This window comes from Sorghum bicolor, chromosome 3, assembly GCF_000003195.3.
Source record: "Sorghum bicolor cultivar BTx623 chromosome 3, Sorghum_bicolor_NCBIv3, whole genome shotgun sequence".
NCBI classification, from domain to species: Eukaryota; Viridiplantae; Streptophyta; class Magnoliopsida; order Poales; family Poaceae; genus Sorghum; species Sorghum bicolor.
The window spans coordinates 50,580,593-50,606,123 of NC_012872.2; the positions used below are offsets into that span (position 1 = coordinate 50,580,593).

Sequence of the window (25,531 nt, forward strand, 5' to 3'; positions counted from 1 at the left end):
ATAGCGAAAAGAACTTAAGATCCACGGTTGTCGTGCGAAATTCTTATGTGCCAGTCTCAAACCGCTTTGGCCACTTTCAGCTCCATGGCTACCGTTCGACTCGTACACTGTACCTACCGTAGGACGACTGGATAAACCTGTTCACTTCAATTTATCAACACTGCTTTTTAGTTATAGAATAATTTTTTTCTCATAAAATCACCATCAGTATCAGCTTCATTCAAACAACTTCACGCTAAAGTGAACTTGCTAGAGAAGTTTAAGCCCTTTCGAGCTATGCCATAGAAGCCCTCGACACTAAATAAGTCATCATCCTATCATGGTAGTATAATTCTACCGTTCCATTTATCTTGAAATACAAGTACCAAAAGTTCAAAAAATTATCACAAATAGGTATTCTGGATTGTCCACCCCCGTTTATATGTGCTCGACTTTCAAAACCAATCCATACATGTCTTTAAACATCATTTTGCGAGTTACGACTTATATAAAAAAAGGAAAAAGTCTATTCCTCCCTTCCTCCCTAACTATGGGGTGGACTACTTAACTTCTTTAACTTTAAAATCGAATGTTTTACCTCCTAAACTTTCTAAAACCGTTCAAATAACCCCATTAGGCGGTTCTTGATAGTAGTTTTGCTACAGTAACCATGATTTTGCTATAGTGACAGCGGTTTTGTCTTTTTTTTAAAAAAAATTATTTCAGCTGAATCTTTGAAAAATCATAGTAAATCATAAAATAAAAAAAATCTAATTTTATTGAACCCCATATGAGTAGATCTACACAGTATATATATATATATATATATGGAAAACTTTAGTACAAATTTTTTATATGTAGATCTACTCATGTAGAGTCAAATAAAAATAATTTTTTTATTTTATGATTTTTTCTATGATTTACTACGATTTTTTAAAGATTCAGCTGAAATAAATAAAAAAGAAAAAGACAAAACCGCTGCCACAGTAGCAAAACCATCGTCAAAAACAGTCTGAAGGGGTTATTTGAATGGTTTTGAAAAGTTTAGAAGTACGACGTCCGGTTCGAGGGAGTTAAGTAGTCCACCCCCATAGGGGGGGGGGGGTTGAAGTAAACTTTTTCCTATAAAAAACATCATCTTGCGGCTTATAGAAAAACATCATCTTTGCGCAAAATTACTTCTATGGGAGCTGAAACTAATGACATGCGTGCATGTCTTTTTAAATTATGTGTTACTAGGAAATTAAACAAGTTGATAACTAAGGTAACTAATTAGTGAGTGGCAAGTTAGACTTTCATCACCGACCTCCTTATTTGGCCCTAAAATTGCTAAAGTGCCTTGCATTTCGGGATTGAATGAGTAGTAAATATATAACTCAACTAGAAAATAGTTTTAGGGTTGCCTTTGTGACATATCCAAACTTTGCACCATTGGTCTCTAAATCAACGGTCACCATAAATTATCTTCCCACCTTCTCTTCTCAACATCGTGTACCCATGTAGTGCACATCTGTTGTTGACCACAACCCTCTTACAGTAGGCACACACGGACTCGTTAGCATGTCTAGCAACTAGGAGGCCTACCCACTATAGCCATCTGTCCTTCCTTCTCCTAGCGTCGATGGGTGCTCGCCCCACCATCCTTCCCATCTCTAGCGACTCTTGCTATCAATGACTGTCCCACTGTTGTGGTCGCTCACATGCTAATTTATCGGCAATGATCAGGTCGACATTTGTGACCGCCCCTCGCCCCTGCATAATCAAATCGGTGAGCGACACCATCATTGTCTTGATTGCGACCACTGTCTGCTTCCATGCTATATTGAAGCTCCCTCTAGGTCCACTAGAGACATATATGCACATTCCGCAAACATTAGAACACTAAAAGATCATCATCGGATCTCGTTAGAGTAGGGGACATTCATCTATTAGCCAAGAAAGTTGGATGCGGAGCAGTGGAGGCGAAGTTTTTCAATCCAATGCAATATAGGAAACTTAAATAAAGGATCTCCATGCCATTATCCAAATAAATTATAGCCCCTTAGGTGATCAGGTGTTAATGTGCATTTGGAAGCCACCTAACAACCTAGTGCTGATCTAGTAGCGACGCTAAAACTATCATAGAAGAAACATCCACCAATACCATCTGTGCATAACTTTCTCCCATCATACAACATTCATCCACACCATCTTCCGCATAATTTCTCATCCCCCACGTCCTCACTTTGGGCCCAAAATGCAACACCTTTGGTGTACACAAGGACCTTAGCCTCATCATACATGCGTTAGTAAGTTTTTCAAGATTTAGTGTAAGATTAGTGTATAAGAAACTCCAAAAATATGAAGAGGTCAAAACAAAATTCTTAAATGACACAAGAGAAATTCAGTCAAGAAATATGGATCGTGAATGAGTTTAATTTCAACCCAAGTTTAAGTGTTGATATTTTAAAACCTAGCTCCCAAGTTTAACTTGGAATTTAAACCACAAGAAATAAGGAGATTTCTTAAACTAGAAATCTAATGATAAATCAAGTATAGGAGAAAGACCCTAAGAACCTAACACGTTATAATTTCATAAATATATAAATAGTATCTAGATTAATTGAGCTTCAAAAGCTTATGAAAGTTAGGATTAGTCCTTTAGCTAATATAACTTCTATGAATAATTCCTAGGTCAATCCTTGAATAGAAACAGGTGAAGTAAACAAAAAATCTGAATTAGATATTTTCAACAAATTATATATTTATTAAGTACACAACAAAAGTTACTTTCTCTGTATGAAAAGGAATGCAATTATGAGATTCGTGTCACTCAAACAAGCTTCCAGTTTGATTAAATTATAATAAATAGTATTAATATTTACGTTTCTAAATAAATTTATTGTGCCATAATTAATCTAATAATAGTTATTTTAAATTATAGATGTTAGTACTTTTAAATAATTTGGTCAAAGTTCAAATCATATAATTTAAAAAAAAGGAATTGTATTCTTTTTAGGGGGTGTTTAGTTTCGATTTCATCTATTTTTTTAGTTTTGGTCTATTATTTTGCATAATGGAACTAAACACCATGCAAAATTTTTAGCAAAAATGTGGCTATTCTTCATTTTGGATTGGCCTCTGTGGGGGTATAAACCCCTATACCCTTACGGCTAGACTTGGGCCAGGAGGCTTGGCCCATCACGAGACGGTTCGAGGCTTGATCCAACTGCTCGGAGTTTCGCGCAAGGAAACAAGGCGTGGAGATCAAGCAAGATTCTAGTCGGTTAGAATAGGAATTGATATCATACTATCTATGGCAATTGTAACCGACTAGGATTAGTTTTCAGATCTGTAACCCTGCCCTCTGGACTATATAAGGAGAGGCAAGAGACCCCCTAGGACAACTCATCTCAACTCAACACAATCCACAGCAATAAAATCAGACGCAGGACGTAGGTATTACGCCCACAAGGCGGCCGAACCTGGATAAAAACCTTGTCCGTGTCTTGCGTCACCGTCGAGTTCGTAGCTTGCGCACCGTCTACCGATAAACTACTACCGTGGGTATACCCCAAGGTAGACTGTCGACTAGATTTCGTTAACAGTGGCGTGCCAGGTAGGGGGTGTGTGTACAGCTCTCCCGACGAACAAGATGGTCATCGTTCTAGCTTCCGCGGCCGTGGCTGAAGGCCTCACGTTCACCGTCGGCCAGATCACGTGGACAACTCATGGCGACGGCCTCGCGACCACGACCTCGGAAGAAACCCAGATCCAATCTGGGACAGCAGAGGCGTCGACTCCGATCACGCCAAACCCGAGCACCCGACCTCCACTCCCTCGTTACAGGGCAAAGAGGGTCGACAACTCGGATCTTCTCCAAGCCCTCGATCGCGCCGACCTCAAACTTCGCGAAGCCTCCAACCTGGTGGATTCTATCTCGCGAGAATCTGATCAGGCGGCGTCATCAAATTTTTTCGACTCCCGTCGGCCAACTCGTGTCACCACACACGAACAACTAGGGACATCCCTGACAATAACGTCGACCCCCACGGGACGATCTGTCAAGCTCAAAACAGCTCCCCCAGACCAGAATTGCCCTTATGGTCTGAACAACGCGGCTGACCAATATTCGCGGCATACCCGATCTCTCTTTAGCAGGGCGGGCTTGTCCTCGGGCTAGAGCAGCCGAGCAGCTCGCCATTACGTCAACATGGTATCCATCCGAGTCCTGCCGGACGATAAGGCTACCAGTACGAACTCCAGCACGGGGTCTGTCCCTACCGAGGTTTTACACTCCGAGGACGACGACTACGACCTGGATTTACCACCATACCCGCCGGGTTTTTCTCGTTTCCCAGTCTTTCCACCCTGGCGAGGAGATGTGACCTTTAACGTCAGCAACGACGAACCGGTTGTCGATGGCGAAACCGACGAGCAGAAGCAACTCCGCGAACAGCGCAACGCCGATCGTGCTCGGCGTCACGCGGATGAGGAACGACAACTTGCGCCACACAACCTCAGCGATGCTTTCGACATGGTCGGGGATCAGCCAGTCTACAAGACGCCAAGCGCTAACGTGGCTGTCGCCATGGTAAACCTGGACCGACTCCCCGATACCCCAGAATACCAGGGCGTCCGATCCAGCATACGAGCGCATCTGATTGCCGCGATGGGACAGACAGCCACTTTGCTCAAAAGGGTCCAAGCCGTCTCCTACACAGAGGCTTCCTCCGACCAGACTCATCGCAGCCGGACTTCACCGCGACCCAGCGGGCGCCGTCATAGCCGCTCCCCCATCGGTCGCAAGAAGGACGCTGGACGCGACAACCGTGGTCAGGACACGGGCGGTTATCACGAGCAGAGGCGCGGGCGTGGTCAGGAAGTAAACCAGGACAGGGATCTACGCTACAACATCCCTCCGAAGGATGCCCGCGACCGCATCAACAGGCGCGCTACGGAAAGAGCGGTACACGAAAACCTACGACGCATTGAGTACGATGCAGCACACGGCCCCCTGGTCTAAGACAGTTCTATTCACACCTTCGCCAAGTCGTATGGCCCCGCAACTTTAAGCTCGAGAAGCTTAAAAAATATGATGGCAAGGAGAACCCCAAAAACTGGATTACTCTCTACGAGATCGCAGTCCGATCAGCAGCAGGAGACGAGCACGTCATGGCAAATTACTTCCCAGTCTTCCTTGACCAGGCTGGCCATCAGTGGCTCCTCGGCCTACCCGAGGACTCATTCAATTCCTAGGAAGAACTGCGCCAGGCGTTTATTGACAATTTCATCTCTACCTGCGAGCAGCCTGGAAACAAATACGATCTCGAGAGAATAAGGGACAGGAAGAACGAGCCCTTGCGCGATTACATCCGACGATTCTCAGATATGCGTCTTAAGATTCCAAAAATTTCTCACGACGAGGCCATATCGGCCTTCATCAAGGGTCTACGCTTCCATGAAGCATTGAGGAATAAGCTACTACGCAAAAGACCGGCCACGGTTGCCGAGCTCCTCGCCACGGCAAAAAACTACACTGATGCTGATGACGCAGAAAAACTCATCCGAGAAGATGCGAGAGGCGCCGACCAGCCTCCCCGACGAGACGACAGTCGTGGACGCTTCGACAACCGGAACGTTCGCCGCGGCGACAATCGCGACCACCGAGAAGGTTGGGACAGACGACGCGACAACCGCGACGATTTTAGAGGCAAGCGACCTCGTGACAACGACCACGAGGTGAACATAGTCAAATGCCCCAATGGACGGCGAGACTATCAGGAATACTACAACAAAACACTAAAAAGACCGTGCCATCTCCATCCCAAGTCCAACCATACGATGGAAGAATGCCGCGTCCTAAAAGCATCTACACTAAGCGGGCCGCTTAGGGAGACTCTATTAAGAAAAACGGGAAACAGGACAGGCACGAAGACGAGGACGACGACCAGGATAGGGACCCACGGCACCAGTATGTCAGCCCCACCGACGTGGTACATTCCATCTTTGGAGGAAAAGTTTCCATCGAATCCAAACGAGAAAGAAAGCTCCTGAAGACAGCCTGCCTCAATGTGGACAGCACGGATGGTCTGATCGCCGACCCAAAGTTCCCTCCCTAGTCGTACAGAGAGATCTCCTTCAATAGAACAAGACCAGTGGGCCGCAATCCCAGAGCCAGGGCGTTTTCCTCTGATCCTGGACCCTTGTATCAACAGCGTCAGATTCGAGCGCGTGCTTGTCGACGGAGGCAGCTCCATCGATATTCTTTTCCGCAATAGCCTGCCTGCTCTCAAGCTAACGCCGGCGCAGCTGAAGCTGTATGATGCTCAGTTCTGGGGTGTCCTACCAGGCCAAAGTTCAGTACCCCTCGGACAGATAACGCTGCCTGTCCAGTTTGGAACACCCGACCACTTTCGCACAGAGTTCGTCAACTTTGTGGTCGCTGACTTCGACGGTACTTATCACGCAATTCTAGGCCGCCCCTCGTTGACCAAGTTCATGGCAGTCCCGCACTACTCGTACCTGGTCCTCAAGATGCCAACCGAGAAAGACGTGTTGACCGTTAGAGGCAACATCTACACCGTATACACTTGCGAGGAGAAAAGTTTCAAGGTCACCGAAGCAATTGACCTCTCAATTCGCATGGCCGAAACTGTAGCTCAAGTCACGCAGATTCCCTCCGACCAGCTCCAAGTACCCGAACAGGAGACCCCAAGGAAAAACTCCAAGTCCAAAGAGCACAAGGAGGTACAGCTGGTCGACGGCAGCCTCGAGAAGACGGCTCTTATCGGGGCCAACTTGGACCCCAAATAGAAAGACGCGCGCGTCAGGTTTCTAAGCGACAACGTAAGCGTTTTCGCATAGAAACCCGCGGACATGCCTGGCGTCCCACAAAACGTGATCGAACACTCCTTAAACGTCTTGAAGACCGCAAGACCTATCAAGCAGAAACTCTGACAGTTCGCTCGTGACAAAAAGGAGGCTATTAGGACAGAAATAACACGGCTACTAGCAGCCGAATTTATTAAGGAAGTGTATCATCCCGATTGGCTCGCCAATCCAGTTCTTGTAATAAAAAAGAATAATGAATGGAGAATGTGCGTTGATTACACCGATCTCAATAAACACTGTCCTAAAGATCCTTTCGGTCTCCCTCGTATCGACGAGGTGGTCGATTCAACGGCCGGATGCGAACTCCTTTCATTTCTTGACTGTTACTCTGGTTATCACCAGATCTCGCTAAAGGAAGACGATCAGATTAAAACTTCTTTCATTACTCCCTTTGGCGCATATTGTTACACCACTATATCCTTTGGACTGAAAAACGCTGAGGCCACCTATGAACGCGCTATTCAGCAATGCCTCCACGACGAGATACGTGACGACCTCGTCGAGGCTTACGTTGATGACGTTGTCGTCAAAATCAGGGAAGCGAGCACCCTGATCGATAACCTGGATCACACTTTTAAGGCGCTAAATAAATACAAGTGGAAGCTCAATCCCAAAAAGTGTATCTTTGGGGTTCCCTCTGGTCTGCTGCTCGGCAACGTCGTCAGCCGCGACAGCATACGGCCGAATTCTTCAAAAGTTAAGGCGGTGCTCGATATGCGACCACCCAAGAACGTCAAGTATATTTAAAAGCTCACCGGATGTATGGCCGCTCTCAGCCGGTTTATCTCTAGGCTGGAAGAAAAAGGCCTTCCCTTTTTCAAACTTCTAAAGGCATCGGAAAAATTCTCCTAGACAGAGGAAGCCAACGCTGCGTTCACCCAGCTCAAAACTTTCCTCACCTCACCACCCGTCCTCACTGCACCTCAACCTAACGAGGACCTGCTCCTTTACATAGCAGCAACCGATCGGGTTGTCTCCACGGCAATGGTGGTCGAGCGGGATGAACCAGGCCACGTCTACAAAGTCCAGAGGCCTGTTTACTTCATAAGCGAAGTCCTAAATGACTCCAAGACCAGGTATCCTCAGATACAAAAGCTAATCTACGCCATCCTGATAACCTCAAGAAAGCTGAAGCATTACTTCGATGACCATCGGGTTTTAGTAACTACCAGTTTTCCTCTGGGGGACATTTTGCGCAACAAGGACGCCAACGACAGAATTGTAAAATGGGCAATGGAATTATGCCCATTCTCCCTGGATTTCCATGATGAGGGCAATAAATTCTGCATTTTGGATGGAACTAAACATAATCCTAAAATTTTAGCATTTTGCATTTCATCATTCCAAAATAGTTGGTATTTGCATTTTGCATTTCATGGGGAACTAAACAGGCCCTTAGTTCCCCTTTTATCCCAAAAATTTTTGAGTTTATGGTTCATCATTTTGTATAATAAAACTAAAAACCATGCAATTTTTTTATAAAAAGATGACTATTCTCTATTTTGGATTTTGGCTTCAAGAGGGCAAAAAAAAACCTAAAAGAGCCTCAAGAGACCCTAAAGAGGACAATAAATTCTATATTTGGGATGGAACTAAACATAACCCTAAAATTTTTGGCATTTTGTATTTCATTATTTTAAAGTACTTGGCACTTTGCATTTTGCATTCTACGAAGAACTAAACACACACTTAGACTGTCTCCAACAGCTCATGCAAAGGACGACGCAAACTCAAAAAAGATAGCGCATAGTGTTTTAGATGAAGAAAATCAGCTCTAACGGAGGAAGACGCAAAGAGCGTATGCATTTTGGGTAGGCCAACCGAGACCCTTATTTGTGTCATCATTTTTCGAAATGCAAAGTATTGGACGATTGTAGTAGTGGGCATAGCTCTCGTCGGATCTCGCAAGGAGGGAGGGAGGCTGTGCAGGGGAGGAACCTTGCCAGTGAGACGGGGAGGGAGGTGGCCGACGCTCGGCAGGGAGGGAGACGACTGGCGCTCGGCAAGACAACATCGCGTCATCCGTCTTCGACCGTGGTGGTTCTCACCCATCGCTCGCTGAATCTCGTAGGGAGGAAGGGAGGCCGTGCAGGGGAGGGGCTCCGATGAGGTGGGCCCGACAACAACGATGGCGAGGCGGGAGGGAGGCGGCCGATGCTTGGTAGGGAGGGAGGCAGCCGGCGCTTGGCGAGGAGAGCCGTGGCGGTTTTAGAGTAGTAGCATGGGGGGATAGCTGTCCCCCCAAATTTTTTTGAAAAACATTTAATATGTATACTTTTTAATAATATATATACATATATAATACATTGTTATACATAATTGCTAGTCTACTCAGCTTATATAACAACCTTAACACTCTATATTCACAACTATTTTATCACCGTTTAGTGATCTAATTATGTTATGTTCGTATCGATGAACTATATCATTTTCGTTCGTACCCCCATGATTAAAATCCTAGATCCGCCACTGGAGGAGGGACACGGGCGGTGCTCGGGGCGCTTGCTACGACTTCGCTATTGGAGAAGGAAGATTTTAGGTCCCTGACTGTGGGGGTATAAACCCCTATACCCTCATGGGCCTATATGGGCCGCACCATCAGAGGTGGCTCGGCCCACAAGATGAAGGAGTGCGGCGCACGACTGGTCGGCATGCACCGCAAGGCTACAAGATATTGTACCAAATAGGATACTTTGCTTGTAACTCTGTCCCTTCAGGATATATAAGGAGGGGCAGGGGTCCCCTAGAGGACAGACCATACACATCATATTCTCTCAACACAAATCAATACGACCAGACGCAGGACGTAGGTATTACGCCAACTCGGCGGCCGAACCTGGATAAAAAGCTTGTCCGTGTCTTGCGTCACCATCGAGTTCGTAGTTTGCGCACCGTCTACCGATAAACTACTACCGTGGGTATACCCCAAGGTAGACTGCCGACCAGCTTTCGTCGACAGTGGCGCGCCAGGTAGGGGGTGTGCGTACAGCTCTCCCGACGAACAAGATGGCCATCATCCCCGACTTCGTGGCCATGGCGGGCGACTTCACGTTCACCGTCAGCTTCAACAACTTCACCGCCATGACCACGGAGCAGGTGTTGATCCGATCTGCGCCAACCACTTCTTCATCGGCGTCGGCGGCGGCTTCAACCACGCTGGCTACGGTTTCGACCACACCAGCAGCGTCTCCGACCACGCCGACAACGCGTCGCCGCTTCTCTGCTACAAAGGGAGGCAGATCGACGACACCGACCTGCTCAGCCTATCAACCAAAGTTGTTTGGCCTACTTGCTCTGACCACGAGTCACAATAATAATCGCCGCGAAGAACGGCGCTACGACAACCGCGACCACCGTCACGATAACAAGTCCAAAAGCTCGAGGGCCAAACAATTTTGTCGTCACCGACCAGACTTTCATCCAAAGATAAGTACACTTCTAATATCTTATTTATTTTTGGCATAATATTTTTTATTATCCTTCAAAAACAACTTTTTGTTTAGCCACACTAGTTTTTTCTCCTACACGAGCTTTCCAGAGCCGGTACTGTCTCCGACTCCTCCCTACACGTGCACGAGATCCGCCCTCTGCGTTCCGGGTGGTCGGCAGTAGCTCTCTGGCGAGGCTGGCAATCCCACGCGTGTCTAGGTTCCGCACCTCATGCTGATTGTTGGCTAGACCAGAGCTGGTACAAGCTCTAGGATGAATTAACTACTTGTGCTAATTTTATAAAAAAAAATCTAAAACTTATCTCAGTACTGATTCTTATCTAAAGTTTATTTATACATCATGTACTACCTATTCTTTATATTTATTTTTCAGGGGTTTGGCCCAGTCGACAAGCTACGCTTGGGAACTCATCGACTATTCCCTACGCTGTGCCCGGGGACTGCTCCGACCACCGAGCACGTTTACGTTCCCAACCACGCTCGGGGACTTGTCGACTACTCTCTATGTTGTGCTCGAAGACTGTGCCGACCACCGAGCACGTTTACGTTCCCAACCACGCTCGGAGACTTGTCCACCGGTCCCTACGCCGTGCTCGAGGACTGTGCCGACCACCGAGCACTATACGCTCGGGGACTGGTCGACCAGCTCACCAATTTAAGAACTTGGGGACTGCACCGACCACCGAGCACTATACGCTCGGGGACTGGTCGACCAGCCCACCAATTTGAGAATTTGGGGACTGTACCGACCACCGAGCGTTATATGCTCGGAGACTGGTCGATTAGTCTATTCAATTGCAGACGAGCATGATATGCTCGGGGACTGGTAAATTCAACTTTTTAGACCTTGCTACAAGGCTCATACTTCGCCTTCCAGCAAGCTCGGGGACTACATCGGTACGATGCATCTGGCGATGCATCTCAGTTTCAGAATTTCTTTAAGGACTTTTCTTTTGACCCTGGCACCACGTGCCTACGTCACCTACTACCAGGCTCGGGGACTAAGTGGGCACACTTCACCTTGCGGTGAATATGCTTGCTTTTTTGAGGTTTATACTTTTAAGAAAAGTAAAGTGGGCACACTTCACCAGGAAAGAAATCTTTTTTAATTTAGAGCACCATGCATTCTTCGAACAACCTGCTTCTTCAATGTCAATGTTGATCAACTGTCTTTTGAGTTGGTCAAAATACCGTTGCAACTGTTTGGGCGACTTTCCTGCTTATTGAAGACGTCAAGCCTCACTGATCGAAGAAGCTCAAGACGGCGTGTTACATCATAATACATGGTGCTCGGGGACTAGCTGTGGGGGTATAAACCCCTATACCCTCATGGGCCTGTATGGGCCGCACCATCAGAGGTGGCTCGGCCCACAAGATGAAGGCGTGCGGCGCACGACTGGTCGGCGTGCACCGCAAGGCTACAAGATATTGTACCAAATAGGATACTTTGCTTGTAACTCTGTCCCTTCAGGATATATAAGGAGGGGCAGGGGTCCCCTAGAGGACAGACCATACACATCATATTCTCTCAACACAAATCAATACGACCAGACGCAGGACGTAGGTATTACGCCAACTCGGCGGCCGAACCTGGATAAAAAGCTTGTCCGTGTCTTGCGTCACCATCGAGTTCGTAGTTTGCGCACCGTCTACCGATAAACTACTACCGTGAGTATACCCCAAGGTAGACTGCCGACCAGCTTTCGTCGACAGTGACTTATTTGCTGTGTTGAACCCAAATTCTATAATGGGTCGCTCTTTTAGGTATTACCTGTTGAAGGTAGTCTTAGGCCTTGTTTAGTTTCCAAAAAGTAGCCAAAATTTTTCAGGATTCCCCGTCATATCGAATCTTGCGGTATATGCATGAAGCATTAAATATAGATGAAAACAAAAACTAATTACACAGTTTGTCTGTAAATCATGAGATGAATCATTTGAGCCTAGTTAGTCCATGATTGAACAATAATTGCCAAATAAAAACGAAAGTGAAACAGTATTCCAAAACAAAAAAAATTTGGGAACCAAATAAGGCCGGCGTTGTTTAGTTGGCAAAAAAATTGCTTTTTGAGTACTGTAGCACTTTCGTTTGTTTGTGGCAAATATTGTTCAATCATAGACTAATTAGGGTCAAAATATTCATCTCGCGATTTATAGGCAAACTGTGTAATTAATTTTTGTTTTCGTCTAAATTTAGTACTCAATATATGTGCCGCAAGATTTGATGTGACGGAGATCTTGAATTTTTTTGAAAACTAAACAAGGCCTAAAGAGTACAAACTTGAAAAACTTTTATAATTTCATACTTCAAATGGTAGGAGTGTCACGTGTACGTGAGCTGTCAGTTTCGATTAAAAATTGAAATAGACAAAAGTACAGGGAAGTTAGTGCAAGTCCTGCTCTTCTTCCACCAGGAAACGAAACGACATCGCCAATCCCTAGCAGCAGACACAGCTACGGCGTGCGGGCCGGGATCCAGTCCGGCATGGAGCCACCCTGGCGATCCGCGGGCGGCGCTGCCTCCGAGGCCTCCTCGGCGGCCGGATCGGACGCCGAGGACGACAGGTACTGCAGCGCCAACTCCGCCCTCGGCACGCCCAGCTCGATCGCTACCCTTCTCCCCTCCTCCGACTTCTGGGACCACCAGATGGACCTCCTCGATGACCATCCCGCCACCGCCGGATTCCCCAAGAAACACCAGCTCAGCCGCCTCCAAACGCTGGCATCGGTGCAGTCGCGGCAGGAAACGGGTCCTCCTCCGGCGACTGCCGGAGTCGACGCCCTCGCGCGGCAGGGGTCGAGTCCTGCTTCACCATATATTCCTCCGCGCCCCGATCACAACCAGGTGGGTTTGCTAGTGCTTCAGTTAATAACTCATTAAAAATGTGAATTTGAGCGGTGCAGGTGTCATTTCTCTTGTCCTGACGTGGTCAGCTAGGTTTGGGCTGATGACTAGAAACATTTGCAAATGTAGTCGGATACGGTTGGTACGGATTTTAGATGTCTTGAGTGTTTTGGCTCCCAAATTTTGTTTGTCTTACCTTGCAAAAATGTTCTGCTCAGCCAGGGAAACAAAATATGTCCACTAAATTAGGGGGAAAAAAGTTGGTGAGAGCTTCTGGGTTTATCGCCTATTCTGATACCTGATATGAAATTTTTATTAAAAAAAATTGCAAATTTACAGCAACAATAGTTTTCTGCTTATTCGTTACCTGACCACATTTCAATTTAGCTAGCCTTAGTTAATTCAAGAGAGGTGCTTCAATGATATCCCAATAAACAAGCACAAGGGTACTGATTGGTCTGTATCAAATCTCCACTCGTGCATCTTTGGGCTTTTATACTAAAAATATATTGATTTGGTGCTCCTTTACTTGATTGGATTGTAAGCCTGTAAGGGCAGTCCCAATGCCTGGTTTCTTGGGGTATTTTCCAAGAACAATAAATTAGTATAGACCTAACTCCTCTCAATGGTTAGTTTCCTGTAACAGTTTCTACAGAAAATTACATTTAAGAAACATGTGTATGTATTAAAAACTGAGAACAATCAGCAGTGACAAACATCTATGTAGAAATCCATGTTGCACTGTGCCTGCGACAAGGGCCGTGACCCGTGAGAGCTGTGGCAAGCATATGCATGTATATTAACATGGCCATCATTTAGAATGGTAGCAGGTCAACAGGTCGTTGGCCGTGAGAGCGGAGTAATCTCTAGAGGCACCGAGCCACCGAGCGATGCTCATGGTCCTCCGGGGCTCCTCGTCGGAGCTCATCTTCACATCCCGCGCACGGTGCATGGCCCAGCACAACACCGGCAGCCGTGGCGGTATGGCCTGGTCAGCGATGATCTCTGGCTTCGCTAGGAAAGCACATGAGGATGCCATGGCGGCGATGATCTCTGGCTTCACATCCCCTGTGCTATTTCAAGAGGACGCTGTGGCCTGGTCGACGATGATCTGTGCGGGGGAGGAGCGAAGCCGGAGAGCGCGTGGGAGAAGGGAACCAGAGCGCGCGAGCCAGAGAAACCGGCGGCGGCGCAAGGGATCCCGGGAAAAGAAGGAAGAAACGAGCAGAGTCTTCCCAACGCCGATTCCCTCGTTTCGTAGCGCATCGATTCACGAGAAGACTCGATTTCCTCTCTAAGAAACGGTTTCTCTCTTTTTCCTTCTCTCTCTATAATAAATCTACTGCCATGTCAGCAGATTGCTTACTTGGCAAGATAATTAATATAGATAGAAACCATCATAAATATACCATTGGGACTGCCCTAATATTCTAATTCTGACATACATGTGGTCATTACATTCTTGGGTTAACAGTCTCTTATGCCCAAAAGAAAAGGACATGTCTTGTAGCTCATTTGCTTCATCAAATTCTAGTATTGACTATTAAGTGAATCATGAATGTGCATGTGTTAAGTCACAATGTTGTATTGACATGGTTTGTTTCTAACTATAGGCGCATGAATTTGGTGACAATGATTTATTTGATGATATGGTCCAAGAGATGGAACAGATTCTTCTCAATTCAGGGGAGCCACATGAAAATGGATCTTTTATGGATAATCGCAGGAGTAATGCTCGCCAGGCTCACCATTTCAGAGATGGCAGCACTACTGCCTCTACTTCTGGTACAGATGACGCCTATGTATGTCCTGTTCCTCAGTATTCTTCAAGAATTGATTGGGTGGAGGTTGTGGGGGCAAAGCAAAGAACTGGAGATGTTTCTTTCGGTGAACGGATGGTTGGTGTCAAAGAGTACACTGTTTATTTGTTAAAAGTAAGGAGCGGTGAAGACGAATGGGAAATTGAGCGGCGATACCGTGAATTTTACGCGCTTTATCGGCAACTTAAGGACTTCTTTTATGAGAGAGGTTTGAGTCTTCCCACTGCATGGGAAAATGTTGAAAGAGAGTCAAATAAAATATTTGGGAATGCATCACCAGATGTTGTCAATGAGAGAAGTGCCCTCATTCAAGACTGTTTGCGTTCTTTACTAGTCTCAAGTTATCCATTTGGAACTCCCACCCCTCTGGTTATTTTTTTGTCACCAGGAAGGCCTGGATATGAATATAGTTTTTTGAAAACTCTCATTCCACGATCTTTGCAAAGGCGAAGCAGTGATTTAAAGTCCAAAGATTCAGATTGCAATGGAGGTCCACATGATGATTCTACCTCAATGGGCAAGACAATATCACTTATTGTGGAGGATAGGCCTCAGAAGTCGACCAGACAGTTGTTGGAGTTACAGCATTACAACTGTGCGGGGTGCCATAGGCATTTGGATGCTGGTCGAACATTGCTGCAAGAACTTGCACAGACTATTGGATGGAACAAACCTCGGTTTTGTTCTTACACTGGACAATTGTTTTGTGCTTCTTGTCACACAAATGACACTGCAGTTCTTCCAGCAAGAGTTCTACACCACTGGGATTTTTCACTGTATCCAATTTCCCAGTTAGCAAAAGCATATTTAGACTCCATCTATGACCAGGTAATGATAAACTTAAACTGTATGTTGTTTATTTATTTGTTAGCTCTGAAATGCACTATAAAATATAAATCTACTTTCATACTTTTCGAACCTGAAGCAAATGATGATTTGCATTTTCAGCCCATGCTCTGTGTAAGTGCAGTCAATCCTTTCCTATTCTCAAAAGTACCAGCTCTGCTCAACATCATGAGTGTCCGGAAGAAAATAGCAGCTATGCTTCCTTGTGTCCAATGTCCTTTCCGGAATTCCATACTTAAAGGACTAGGAGTTCGAAGATACCTTCTTGATGGGAATGACTTCTTTGCGCTTCGTGACCTCGTTGATCTCTCAAAAGGAGCTTTTGCAGGTACCATTCAGTTTTAACAAGATATTTCTGAACTGTGCAATCCAATCTGGGTGTAGACTTATGTTAATGTTAACTCCTGACAAGTATGTCAATAAAATAGGTTTATATGGTAACTGCATCTATACACGCTCCATTATTCAGCACTACAGATGTCTGTACTATACTGATATTTCCACTTATGTACATCACAAACCACAAATGAAGAATTGTGCTTCCTCATCCTTTTGAGCTAATGCAGCAAATTATTTTTAAAACAGTTTTTAGGTATAATTGTTGCTTACGCTGCCCTTCTGGTTGCTGTCAAGAATGATTAATGCTTGATGATCTAAAAGATTGGAACCAAACTTATAAAACCTTAAGATGATAGTCAAAATCACATTCTTGGTAAGTTAGTTGCCACTGAAACAAATTCTGTTTGCTTCGAACAGCACTTCCAGTTAAGGTGCAGACCATATCAAACAGGATACTTGAGCACATCACGGAGCAATGCCTTGTGTGCTACGACAGCGGCGTACCTTGTGCTGCTAGACAAGCTTGTGATGACCCGCTGTCCCTTATATTCCCATTTCAGGTGCCCTGCCAAGTCTTTGCTTTCTAATTTCTTTCAGCTTAATATAATATATACTCAGTGCTGAGAAAATCTGTTACGGTTGTTGTAGGAGGATGAAGCTACAAAGTGTAGTTTGTGTATGTCAATCTTCCACAAGCAATGCTTTAGAAAGATCAGTGTTTGCCCTTGTGGTAAGGCTTCTAATGGCAGGAAGATCGTGGCGCTTGAGCAAGCTGTACATGATGGCACGGGCATGCCATCAACGGAGTCTCTTCAGCCTCCACGTTTCTCTTCATCTTCTGGGTTTTTCTCTGATATTCTCTCCAAAGCAAGGCCAGATAAGCTTTGGAGGGCGAGAAATAGCAGTCCTGTGATCCTTATGGGTTCTTTGCCAGATATGTCTATATGAGCTGAGTTGTATTTTTCTGCTCCATTGATTGTGATTTTGCCCCCAACAAGCCCATACTGTACAGTAGAGAGGAGGTTCCTCCTAGTTTTGAATGAATGAATGTAATAAAATGCAATGTAATCCTGCAGTGTTATTACTTGCAGTATGCCATACTGATACAGAAACGTCCTCCAAACAAACAAAAATTACATGAGGTGCGCGTGTAGATTTATTTTTTTCTTGAACAATGAAGGAGTTGTGTCATTTCATTTAAGGAAACAATAAAAGGAGATGCTGAACAAGCAACCAACACACTCAACGTACACTAGCAAAACAGCTAGAGCGCCTCCACGCTGAAGAAAAAACACGACCCTCTATTATGAAGAAAAAGAATGACCTCTAGCCACTCTAAAGTCTGAACAGTCTAGAGCTATCGACCTAAGAAAGTGCGCCAAGGGTTGAAGCCCCTGCCATACACCACAGGCTACCGTCGTTGGCCAATCTTTGGAAGAGGCTTGAACATTTGGCATATCTCCTTCAATACACAGGCATTAGAGCAATTATAATGGACGGTTGTAAGTGGACTAAACGCTGAGGTGAAGAAACAAAAAGAGGAGAGAGAAGTGAAGCAAGTTGTAAATTTATAGCCAGCTTATGCACAAGAACTAAAAAACATTATGAGAGAAAAGTGGATTCTACTAAGATAACTATTATATTAGTGAGCCGATAGGCTAATTATAAATGTACATACAATCAACTGAAGGCTACATTATTAGCCTTGTTCTTAAGGTGTTTTCCACTGTCCCAGGTTGTTAGAATGATTAAGGCTGCGTTCGGTTCTCAGGAATCATTCTAACTAGGATTGCTTCTGTATTTTATATAGCGAGCGTTTACCAGGAATAATTCCTGCTGAAAACCACCCCTAACCGAATAAGCCGTAAGTTTTAGGGGAACGTATCATGTGCAACCTAACTTCGTGTGCAACCTATGCAACCACCAATTAAGGCTACAGGATCTAGATCCAACGTTAGAGGTTTTTTTCACTTAAACCCTTCCATCTGGATATACACGGGTTAGATTTAAACCTATAGTGGAGGGGTTTAAGTGAAAAAAAACCTCAGACGTTGGATCTAGATCCTATAGCCTTAATTGGTGGTTGCATAGGTTGCATACAAAACTGGGTTGTATACGAAACTGGGTTGCATATGATACATTGCCAAGTTTTAGACCTTTGTGCAGGTCCTTGGGAATACTTCTGGGAATACTTCTGGTGGTACTTTACCAACTTTGAGAACCGGTTTGCATTACTTGAAGGCGCCAAGTCTGGTAGTTTTAGCTTCTGAAAAATTAGGCACCATGTGTCAGTCAAAAATACAAGAGATGAGGGTATGCTTAATCTTTTCCTTGGCCTGATCACAAAGAGGACAAGCAACCGTATATGGGAATCCAGCAAGACGATCACTATTTCATATCAGCTTTCCATGGTGCAAACTTGGTGGTCGCAATTTTTGTTGGCACTGTCACAAATTTACACATTTTAATGTTTGATTTAATCTAAAAAATTACACATAATAAAGTGATGGCATATATGTGCAGGTGTGCATGTTTATCGCTAATTAGATTAGAGATAAACATTGCAAATACTACTTTAGACATACTTTACCAATTTTATCGCTAATTACACAATCGTTTAGGATTATACTCAGAGGAGGGACCAGTGCCGAAGGCACCGGCGGCTCCATTTGTACTAGCGGACCACAATTGATGCAGGGTGGCGGCGGCGCGCGCGCATGTGGCACCCTCTTTTCCTTCCTAAACTTCTCTATAGGAGCTATCAATGGCCGCCTATTTAAGTTGAGTTAACATATGGTCAACAATCAATCTGGTATTAAACCGTTTTCATTATAGCATTTATTATGGGCCCTTGAATTAATCATCAAAATAGAATATGGGTTAAAGGCCCACATTATATTCAACAGGCACTTGAATTGGTAGGCCAGACCATGATCTTGAGATATCCAATATTTTTGCCCAAAGCCAACGGATAGGTAGAGCACAACCAAGATTCTCCAAAAAAATTATGCGCACCAAGGCCATCGTACCATATAGGCCTTGTTTAGTTTATAGGTGAAAGTTTTTGTCACTACAACATTTTTATTTGTATTTGATAATTATTGTATAACCATAAACTAACTAGGCTTAAAAGATTTGTCTCGTAAATTACATGTAAACTGTGTAATTAATTATTTTTTTATTTATATTTAATGCTCTATGCATGTGCCGCAAGATTCGATGTGATGGAGAATCTTGATTTTTTTTGGATTTCGGGTGTAACTAAATAAGGCCATAGGTTGCTAGACTCCCTCCTCAAAGATGGGACATTTAGCACAATTGGCTTGCCCTTGTCCTTTCCATAAGAAACCTCTTCTCTTTTTGTCAATTGGCTCGCCTTGTTTGTTTGACTGATCCTTTTGTGGAAGGCCGCGATGGTGAAGGATTAGGCCCGCCGTGCTCTCCGTTCCCTACAATTCGAGTGCAGCAGATGGAGAGCAATAAGGAAAGAAGATGATGCCATCTTTGACTGAATCTAGATGTTGTGAGACCTAAAAATGGTCATGCCATCTTTCAATTGACTTATGCTTACGACATGGCGTTACACATTACTATCAACTTTGAGATTCATGCCCCGAGAAACTCACATTTGCTCGAGAGCAAAAATGAATAAGGACGCCTTTGAAATGTAAGAATTTCATAAAAAATATAAAATTCCGTGAAGATCAGTTTATATTTCATAGAAAAAAACAAAGGAAACAGAAAAAGTTTTCTATATTCTGAAATTGGTGAAGTTATATAATTTTTTTTACAAAGATCAATTTATTTCATGGAAAAACACACAGAAAAACATATCACGCACTGAAATAACAGCTCACTAAAGTTTTGGGGGCACATGGGCCATATTGAACTGCTAGACATTGGTGGGTAACTTCGAAAACAAAATGAACAGCATAAATATTAATAGCGTGTAAAGTTCGTTGGTGAAAAAAAAATGAACAGCATAAAGATTAACAGCTATGGCTCACACATGGAAGGCCCTCGCTAGGCAGACTGCAGAGGTAGGTTGCTGTCCTTGTTTGGTTGTTTTTTTGTATAAGAGCACCTCCAACAGCTCACTAATAACTTATCCCATGTATTTGTGATCACCAATACTGTATTTTGGAATTATTAGAGGAGATGCTACAACATGTCACCAATAATCTCCCCCCAAAACATGGGGTCCCACATGTTAGGTCAATTTATTTTTCTTTTCCTTTTTTCCCTCTCAGCATCAATACCCATAAGGCCACCCGTGTAGGTTCGGCACCGGCCCCAGCCATCAGTGGGCAGGCCTAGCCATGGCTGCCACCCCCACCACCACAGTGTCTAGTCACGGCCCCAGGCATCGTCGTGTCCAACCTCACCAAGTCCACCACCAGCGCCCACACCGACGCTAGGCCGTGCGGACTCGTCCAACGGCGCCGCCATCGTGCGAAACAGTAGCACTTATTGAGCACAAAGCTCGAGCTCTCCCAACAATGGCGCCAACGAACCCAATCTACAACCCAACTCCGTCCACGGGGCAAGAACGTGGGAGCGCAGGCTCCTATAGCGTCACGAGAAGACCATGCATATGCGACAACACATGGTCGAGGTGGTCCATATGGGCCGAGGGCCATCAATGCCTCCAGCCTTGGACCAATGAGCGGACGGGAGGCAACCATGAGCGGACCTCTTCCTTGGCGGAACTTCTCCCACACTAGCCTCGATATGGACAAGCGTTGTGCGGTCTTGATCTACGACTCTGTCGGTGAAGGAGTAGCTCGCAAGAGCTAAAGACGCACTGCCCAAGCAAAGAAAAAGTGGCAGTTATAGTGGGTCCCACTACATTAGGGGAGATCGAACTCCCTTTTTATTTGAGGGAAGAAGAGGTGTTTTTTGGTGATCACAAAAAAAGGAGTCATATTGGGGATGTAAGTGCATTTGCCTCGTTGTGGGTTTTGGATAATTAATGACAATCAAATTAGGGACTAACATGTTTATTAAGTGAAATCTACAGGTGTTAGTCCATTGATGGAATTGAATGAACACATTTAGTGATTTATAGCACCATAAATTTTTATGAACAAAAGGCGCTTCGACTCAAGAGTTTCAACCCCTCTTACTTCTTTTTGGGTCGTAGGAAACGCCGCACTATCAAGAGGGACACAAAACAAGTTAGCAATTTGGAGATAAAAAGTGCTCTTGTCGACCTAATTGTGGTTGAGAGTCGTGTACCAGAAGTTCTAGTGGGTAGGACCGGATGTTCCGGTTGCACCTTGCGCCCAGGGTTCGCGTTTCAAAAAACTGTTCCGGGCTTCATCCGAAAGTCCCAGTACGGAACAGAAGTCTTGGTAGGCGAAGTTTGGGTGAGCGAGCGCGTTGCAGAAATCTCTTCTGGGCTCTATCCAAAAGTTCTGGTGGGCCCAAGTTCTTCCCCAACGGTCAGATCTAGGTAGACCGAAAGTTCTGATGGGTTGTACAGAACTTCCGATGCCACCCTATAAATACTTCTTACCTTCATTTCTAACTGTTGCTCGAGTATTACACACTTACTCTGACTCTCAACTCTCTCCAAGTTGTGACTCACCCACTCTCTCTCCCCCTTCGCCTCCAAGCATCAATCTTCGATCGTTTGAGCTAGGGATGTGAGATTTGAGAACAGGAGTGTTGACACTTGCTAACACCACTTGAATACTAGGTTGTCATCCCCAGCATGGCACTAGAGTGTACTATGGTATTTATACGCACACAGATAATCCGCAAGCGCACGGATACCGTTGAAGCTTTTACCCGGTTAAAGGTTTTATCGTATCCACAGGGAAATGGGAGAACTGATCTACGCTTTAACTTAACCAAGATAAGTAAATAGGTGTAAATAGGAAAGATGGTAGAATCGAATAAGAACAATATTAAAGGTAAGATAACAGTGAGTGATAATATGGGAATAGAGAGTAGAGCAATTCTAGTATATGGGCGATGGTAGCAGAATAGAGAGGATAACTATAGTTTCTCTACTTCAAAGGGGTATGTCTATGTCTGGGACGAACCACGTGATAAGAGTACACCACAAAGGATGCTTATCCTTAGGCCGATAAACCCTACCCGTCCTGCTAACGAGAGGTGGACTACAGAGGACCAACGTAACTGTCACCTATGCGGCCTACCACACGATCCAGCTAGACAGGGGATATCCACAAGTAATCTAGGTCTAAGCACCACGCTTACACCTATACTACAACTCTCACCTATAGCGTCCTATAGATTAGAATACTCAAAAGAGTTGTGAACCAGAACATACATGATTAGTAATTGCATAATGAATTAGAAGTAGATTACCAGAGTCATCCCATGAGCAAGCTTGATTAGAGCTTGATCATGACGAAGTACAACCGGAGGAAGAACCGACAGGCCGGCCTCTCCTCTAATCCTCCTTCGCTCTCCATCTTGCTACTATCTAGATCTACTCTAGTTTAGAGAAGAGAGGAGAGCTCTCATCTCTAAACCCTAGCTTTTGCTCTGTCTATGAATACTGAATAATGATCAAGGGGTGCCTCCTCTAGGGGCCAAGGGGTCTAGTTATATAGTCCCCTCAAGTGAACCTGGGCCGTCGGATCAAACCGACATTGATTGAACGGTTATTCTTGATCCTTTAGGTCGGTGGAGATCTCCCGAGAGAAAGAGTCCTGATTGGGCTCCAAGTCAGGGCGGGCGCCCAGGGCAGGAGGGCGAGCACCCTGCCTCTGGCCCCGTTCGGCCTCCGCTTCCTTCCCGTGGCTTCTGGAGTCTTCTAGATGTAAGATAATTGCGCGGCACGTTAATATCTCTATGTAATCCCGACGTGTGGGCCTTTCTTTTGTATTTCCTGATAACCCCCTGCAGAAATAGACAAACACCAAAACTCGTGGAATTCTGTCAGATAAAACCCTAAGTCTAGATGTTGATTTCATTTAGATCATTTTCTTTGTTTATTTGATAATTAAATTTGATACTTAAGGACCGTCAACAGGGAGCATCGATCTTCGACTTGAGCACTTAGGTTCCACGTTTTGCTGGCTTGTTTTGTGTATGTTACTCTTGGGTTCTTGGAACCCTAGCTGGCTACGCGTTCTTTATTGTTGCCCATGTTGATTCATTTGTGAGGCACCCTAAAGTGTTTGTATAACCCCCTTGATCCTTAGTGGAAATTTCAAGCTAGCCTTCGTGGTTGCTTGAGGGAGGAGACCTTAGTGGTTGGACCTTCGTAGTCACCTCAACAACGAGGACGTAGGAACTCCTTCGTGGGGATTGCCAAACCTCAGTAAAAATAGCTTGTCTTGCTGTGGCGGTAGCTTCGACTACCATTTGTTCTTTGTGTTCTTGTTGTTCTTCCTCTCTACTCCCTACTTCATAGGTGGGTGGTGCCGATCTACAACTTCGCGTGGTGCCAAGCCTTGAGGAGCTCAACATCACCATCAACAACCTCTAGGAGGGTGTGGTAACACTTAGATCTGAAATTTCAACTTGATTTACTCTGATTCTGTAGCTCGTTTAGGGCCCCAGAAGTCCCCTGACCGGAACTTCCGATCGAGACCACCGGAACTTCTGATCCAGACCACCAGAATGTTCGGTCTGGTATTTAACTTTCATAAATTCGAGTTTGTGAGTGAAAGGATCAAGATGCCCAAGAGGGGGGGTGAATTGGGATTCTCGTTTTCTAAAAATTTAAGCAACCTATAAGCTCCAATTCAACCCCTTGTGCCTAGTGTGATCTAGAGAGCTACTAGATAAAAGAGTTTTGCAACCTTGTTCCAATCCTATTCTAGCATGGCAATTCTAGGAAAGTAAAAGCTCAAAGTAATTGCACAAAGTAAATTCTAGAAAGTAAAGGAGGAGAGCAAGAAAAGGCTCGGCGATGTTTTGCCGAGGTATCGAAGAGTCGCCACTCCCCACTAGTCCTCGTTGGAGCACCCACGCAAGGGTCTTGCTCCCCCTTGGTCCGCGCAAGGACAAAGTGCTCTCTACAGGCTGATTCTTCGACACTTCGTCGCGGTGAATTGCCCACAACCGCTCACAAGCTAGACACGAGCCACCCATAAGAACTCCGGGCGGTCTTCCTGCCTCCAATCACCACCGAACCGTCTAGGTGATGGCGATTACTAAGAGTAACAAGCAATGAACTCTCACTTGACCCAAACAAGTCACTAGAGAGTGGTGGATGCACAGTTCTCTTGGAACTCAACTAGAGAAGGATTCACTCAAGAAATCTCTCAATTCTCAATCATCTCTAGGCTCTTGCTTCTCTCTTGCACCACAGGGTGATTCTCAACTGATCAAATGGGCAAGAGACCTCCCATGGATGAGGTGGAGGAGTATAAATACACCCCATCAAGTCCAAGGGCCGGCCAACTGTTTTACACTGAAAATGGGAGCACCGAACGCTTGTTATGTTGCACCGGATGCACTGCACCGAGCATCCGGTGACCCCATAATGGCTAACTGTACTCTCTCTGACAGAGCATCGGACGCTTCCTCAGAGTGTCAGGTAGCACCGTTTGTTGTGAGGGTGAATTTACACCCTCCTTGGGTTTAGTACCGGACACTCCCCAGCGAGTCCGGTGCTAGCGTCCGGTGTCCTGGTCTTACTACAGACCTCCTTGGGTATAGGACCGGATGCTCCCTAGTGAGTCTGGTGCGAGCGTCCGGTGCCTAACCCTAGGCACCCAGTCACTCTAACTTGAGTAAACCTCACCGGACGCACTCACATAGCGTCCGGTGCTGCGTCCGGTGCCTACTTAGGCGCCCAAACTTCGTCGAAACGTGATCTTTCCAAAACGAAGTTTGTTCCTCTCGATCTAAGGACTTCTTTTGAGCTGCCTAGTGCTAGGTTTACCAAGTGTGCACCACACCTAAACCTAAAGCCTTGCCTAGGTCAAGCTACCCATTCAATGCCCCTCTTAATAGTACGATCAAAGGAAAAACAAAGTCCTAAACTACTCTAAGTGCCCTTCTTAACCTTATGGCACTTAGACCTAGTCTAGTCCCGACAATGTCCAACAATCCTTTGAAAATCAAAATGTTTCCACCATTAAGTAGGCATGAACCTTTTAGTCCATCGATCACCATTACCATGACCTAACTCATATGACTTTGCCTCTGCAAAACACACGTTAGTCATAGTAATCAACATTGTCATTAATCACCAAAACTCATTAGGGGCCTAGATGCTTTTCAATCTCCCACTTTTTGGTGATTGATGACAATGACCTCGAGTATGAAAGAAGTGAGGTTTTCAAATGACTTGGTTTCTATAAGCATGAGACAATAAGAACACAAAGAGATTAGGCATGCTTATATCAACCAAGTCTAACATCCTGCATCCAAATATGTGAGATGTATACAAC

The 25,531-nt window shown here is 45.1% G+C and overlaps 1 protein-coding gene across 2 annotated transcripts; it reads left to right on the forward strand.

Annotated features, from left to right (window-relative positions):
* LOC8078585 lies at positions 12,690–17,344 on the forward strand. Of its 2 annotated transcripts, none has more exons than XM_002455741.2 (5): positions 12,690–13,143; positions 14,757–15,791; positions 15,912–16,137; positions 16,566–16,708; positions 16,797–17,344. In XM_002455741.2, exons 1-5 carry the CDS (start codon positions 12,784–12,786, stop codon positions 17,094–17,096), a joined length of 2,064 nt encoding a protein of 687 aa, XP_002455786.1. In that variant the 5' UTR covers positions 12,690–12,783; the 3' UTR covers positions 17,097–17,344. The 2 variants fall into 2 exon arrangements, with proteins under 2 accessions (XP_002455786.1, XP_021313190.1); XM_021457515.1 differs by lacking the exon at positions 12,690–13,143 and adding an exon at positions 13,174–14,447.

What these genes read in the sequence shown, in the direction of transcription:
- LOC8078585 (XM_002455741.2), top strand. Translation starts at nt 12,784, where the DNA reads ATGGAGCCACCCTGGCGATCCGCGGGCGGCGCTGCCTCCGAGGCCTCC. An exon ending in CGCGCCCCGATCACAACCAG is followed by an intron (nt 13,144 to 14,756) that starts GTGGGTTTGCTA and finishes TTCTAACTATAG; the next exon opens with GCGCATGAATTTGGTGACAA. An exon ending in TAGACTCCATCTATGACCAG is followed by an intron (nt 15,792 to 15,911) that starts GTAATGATAAAC and finishes TTGCATTTTCAG; the next exon opens with CCCATGCTCTGTGTAAGTGC.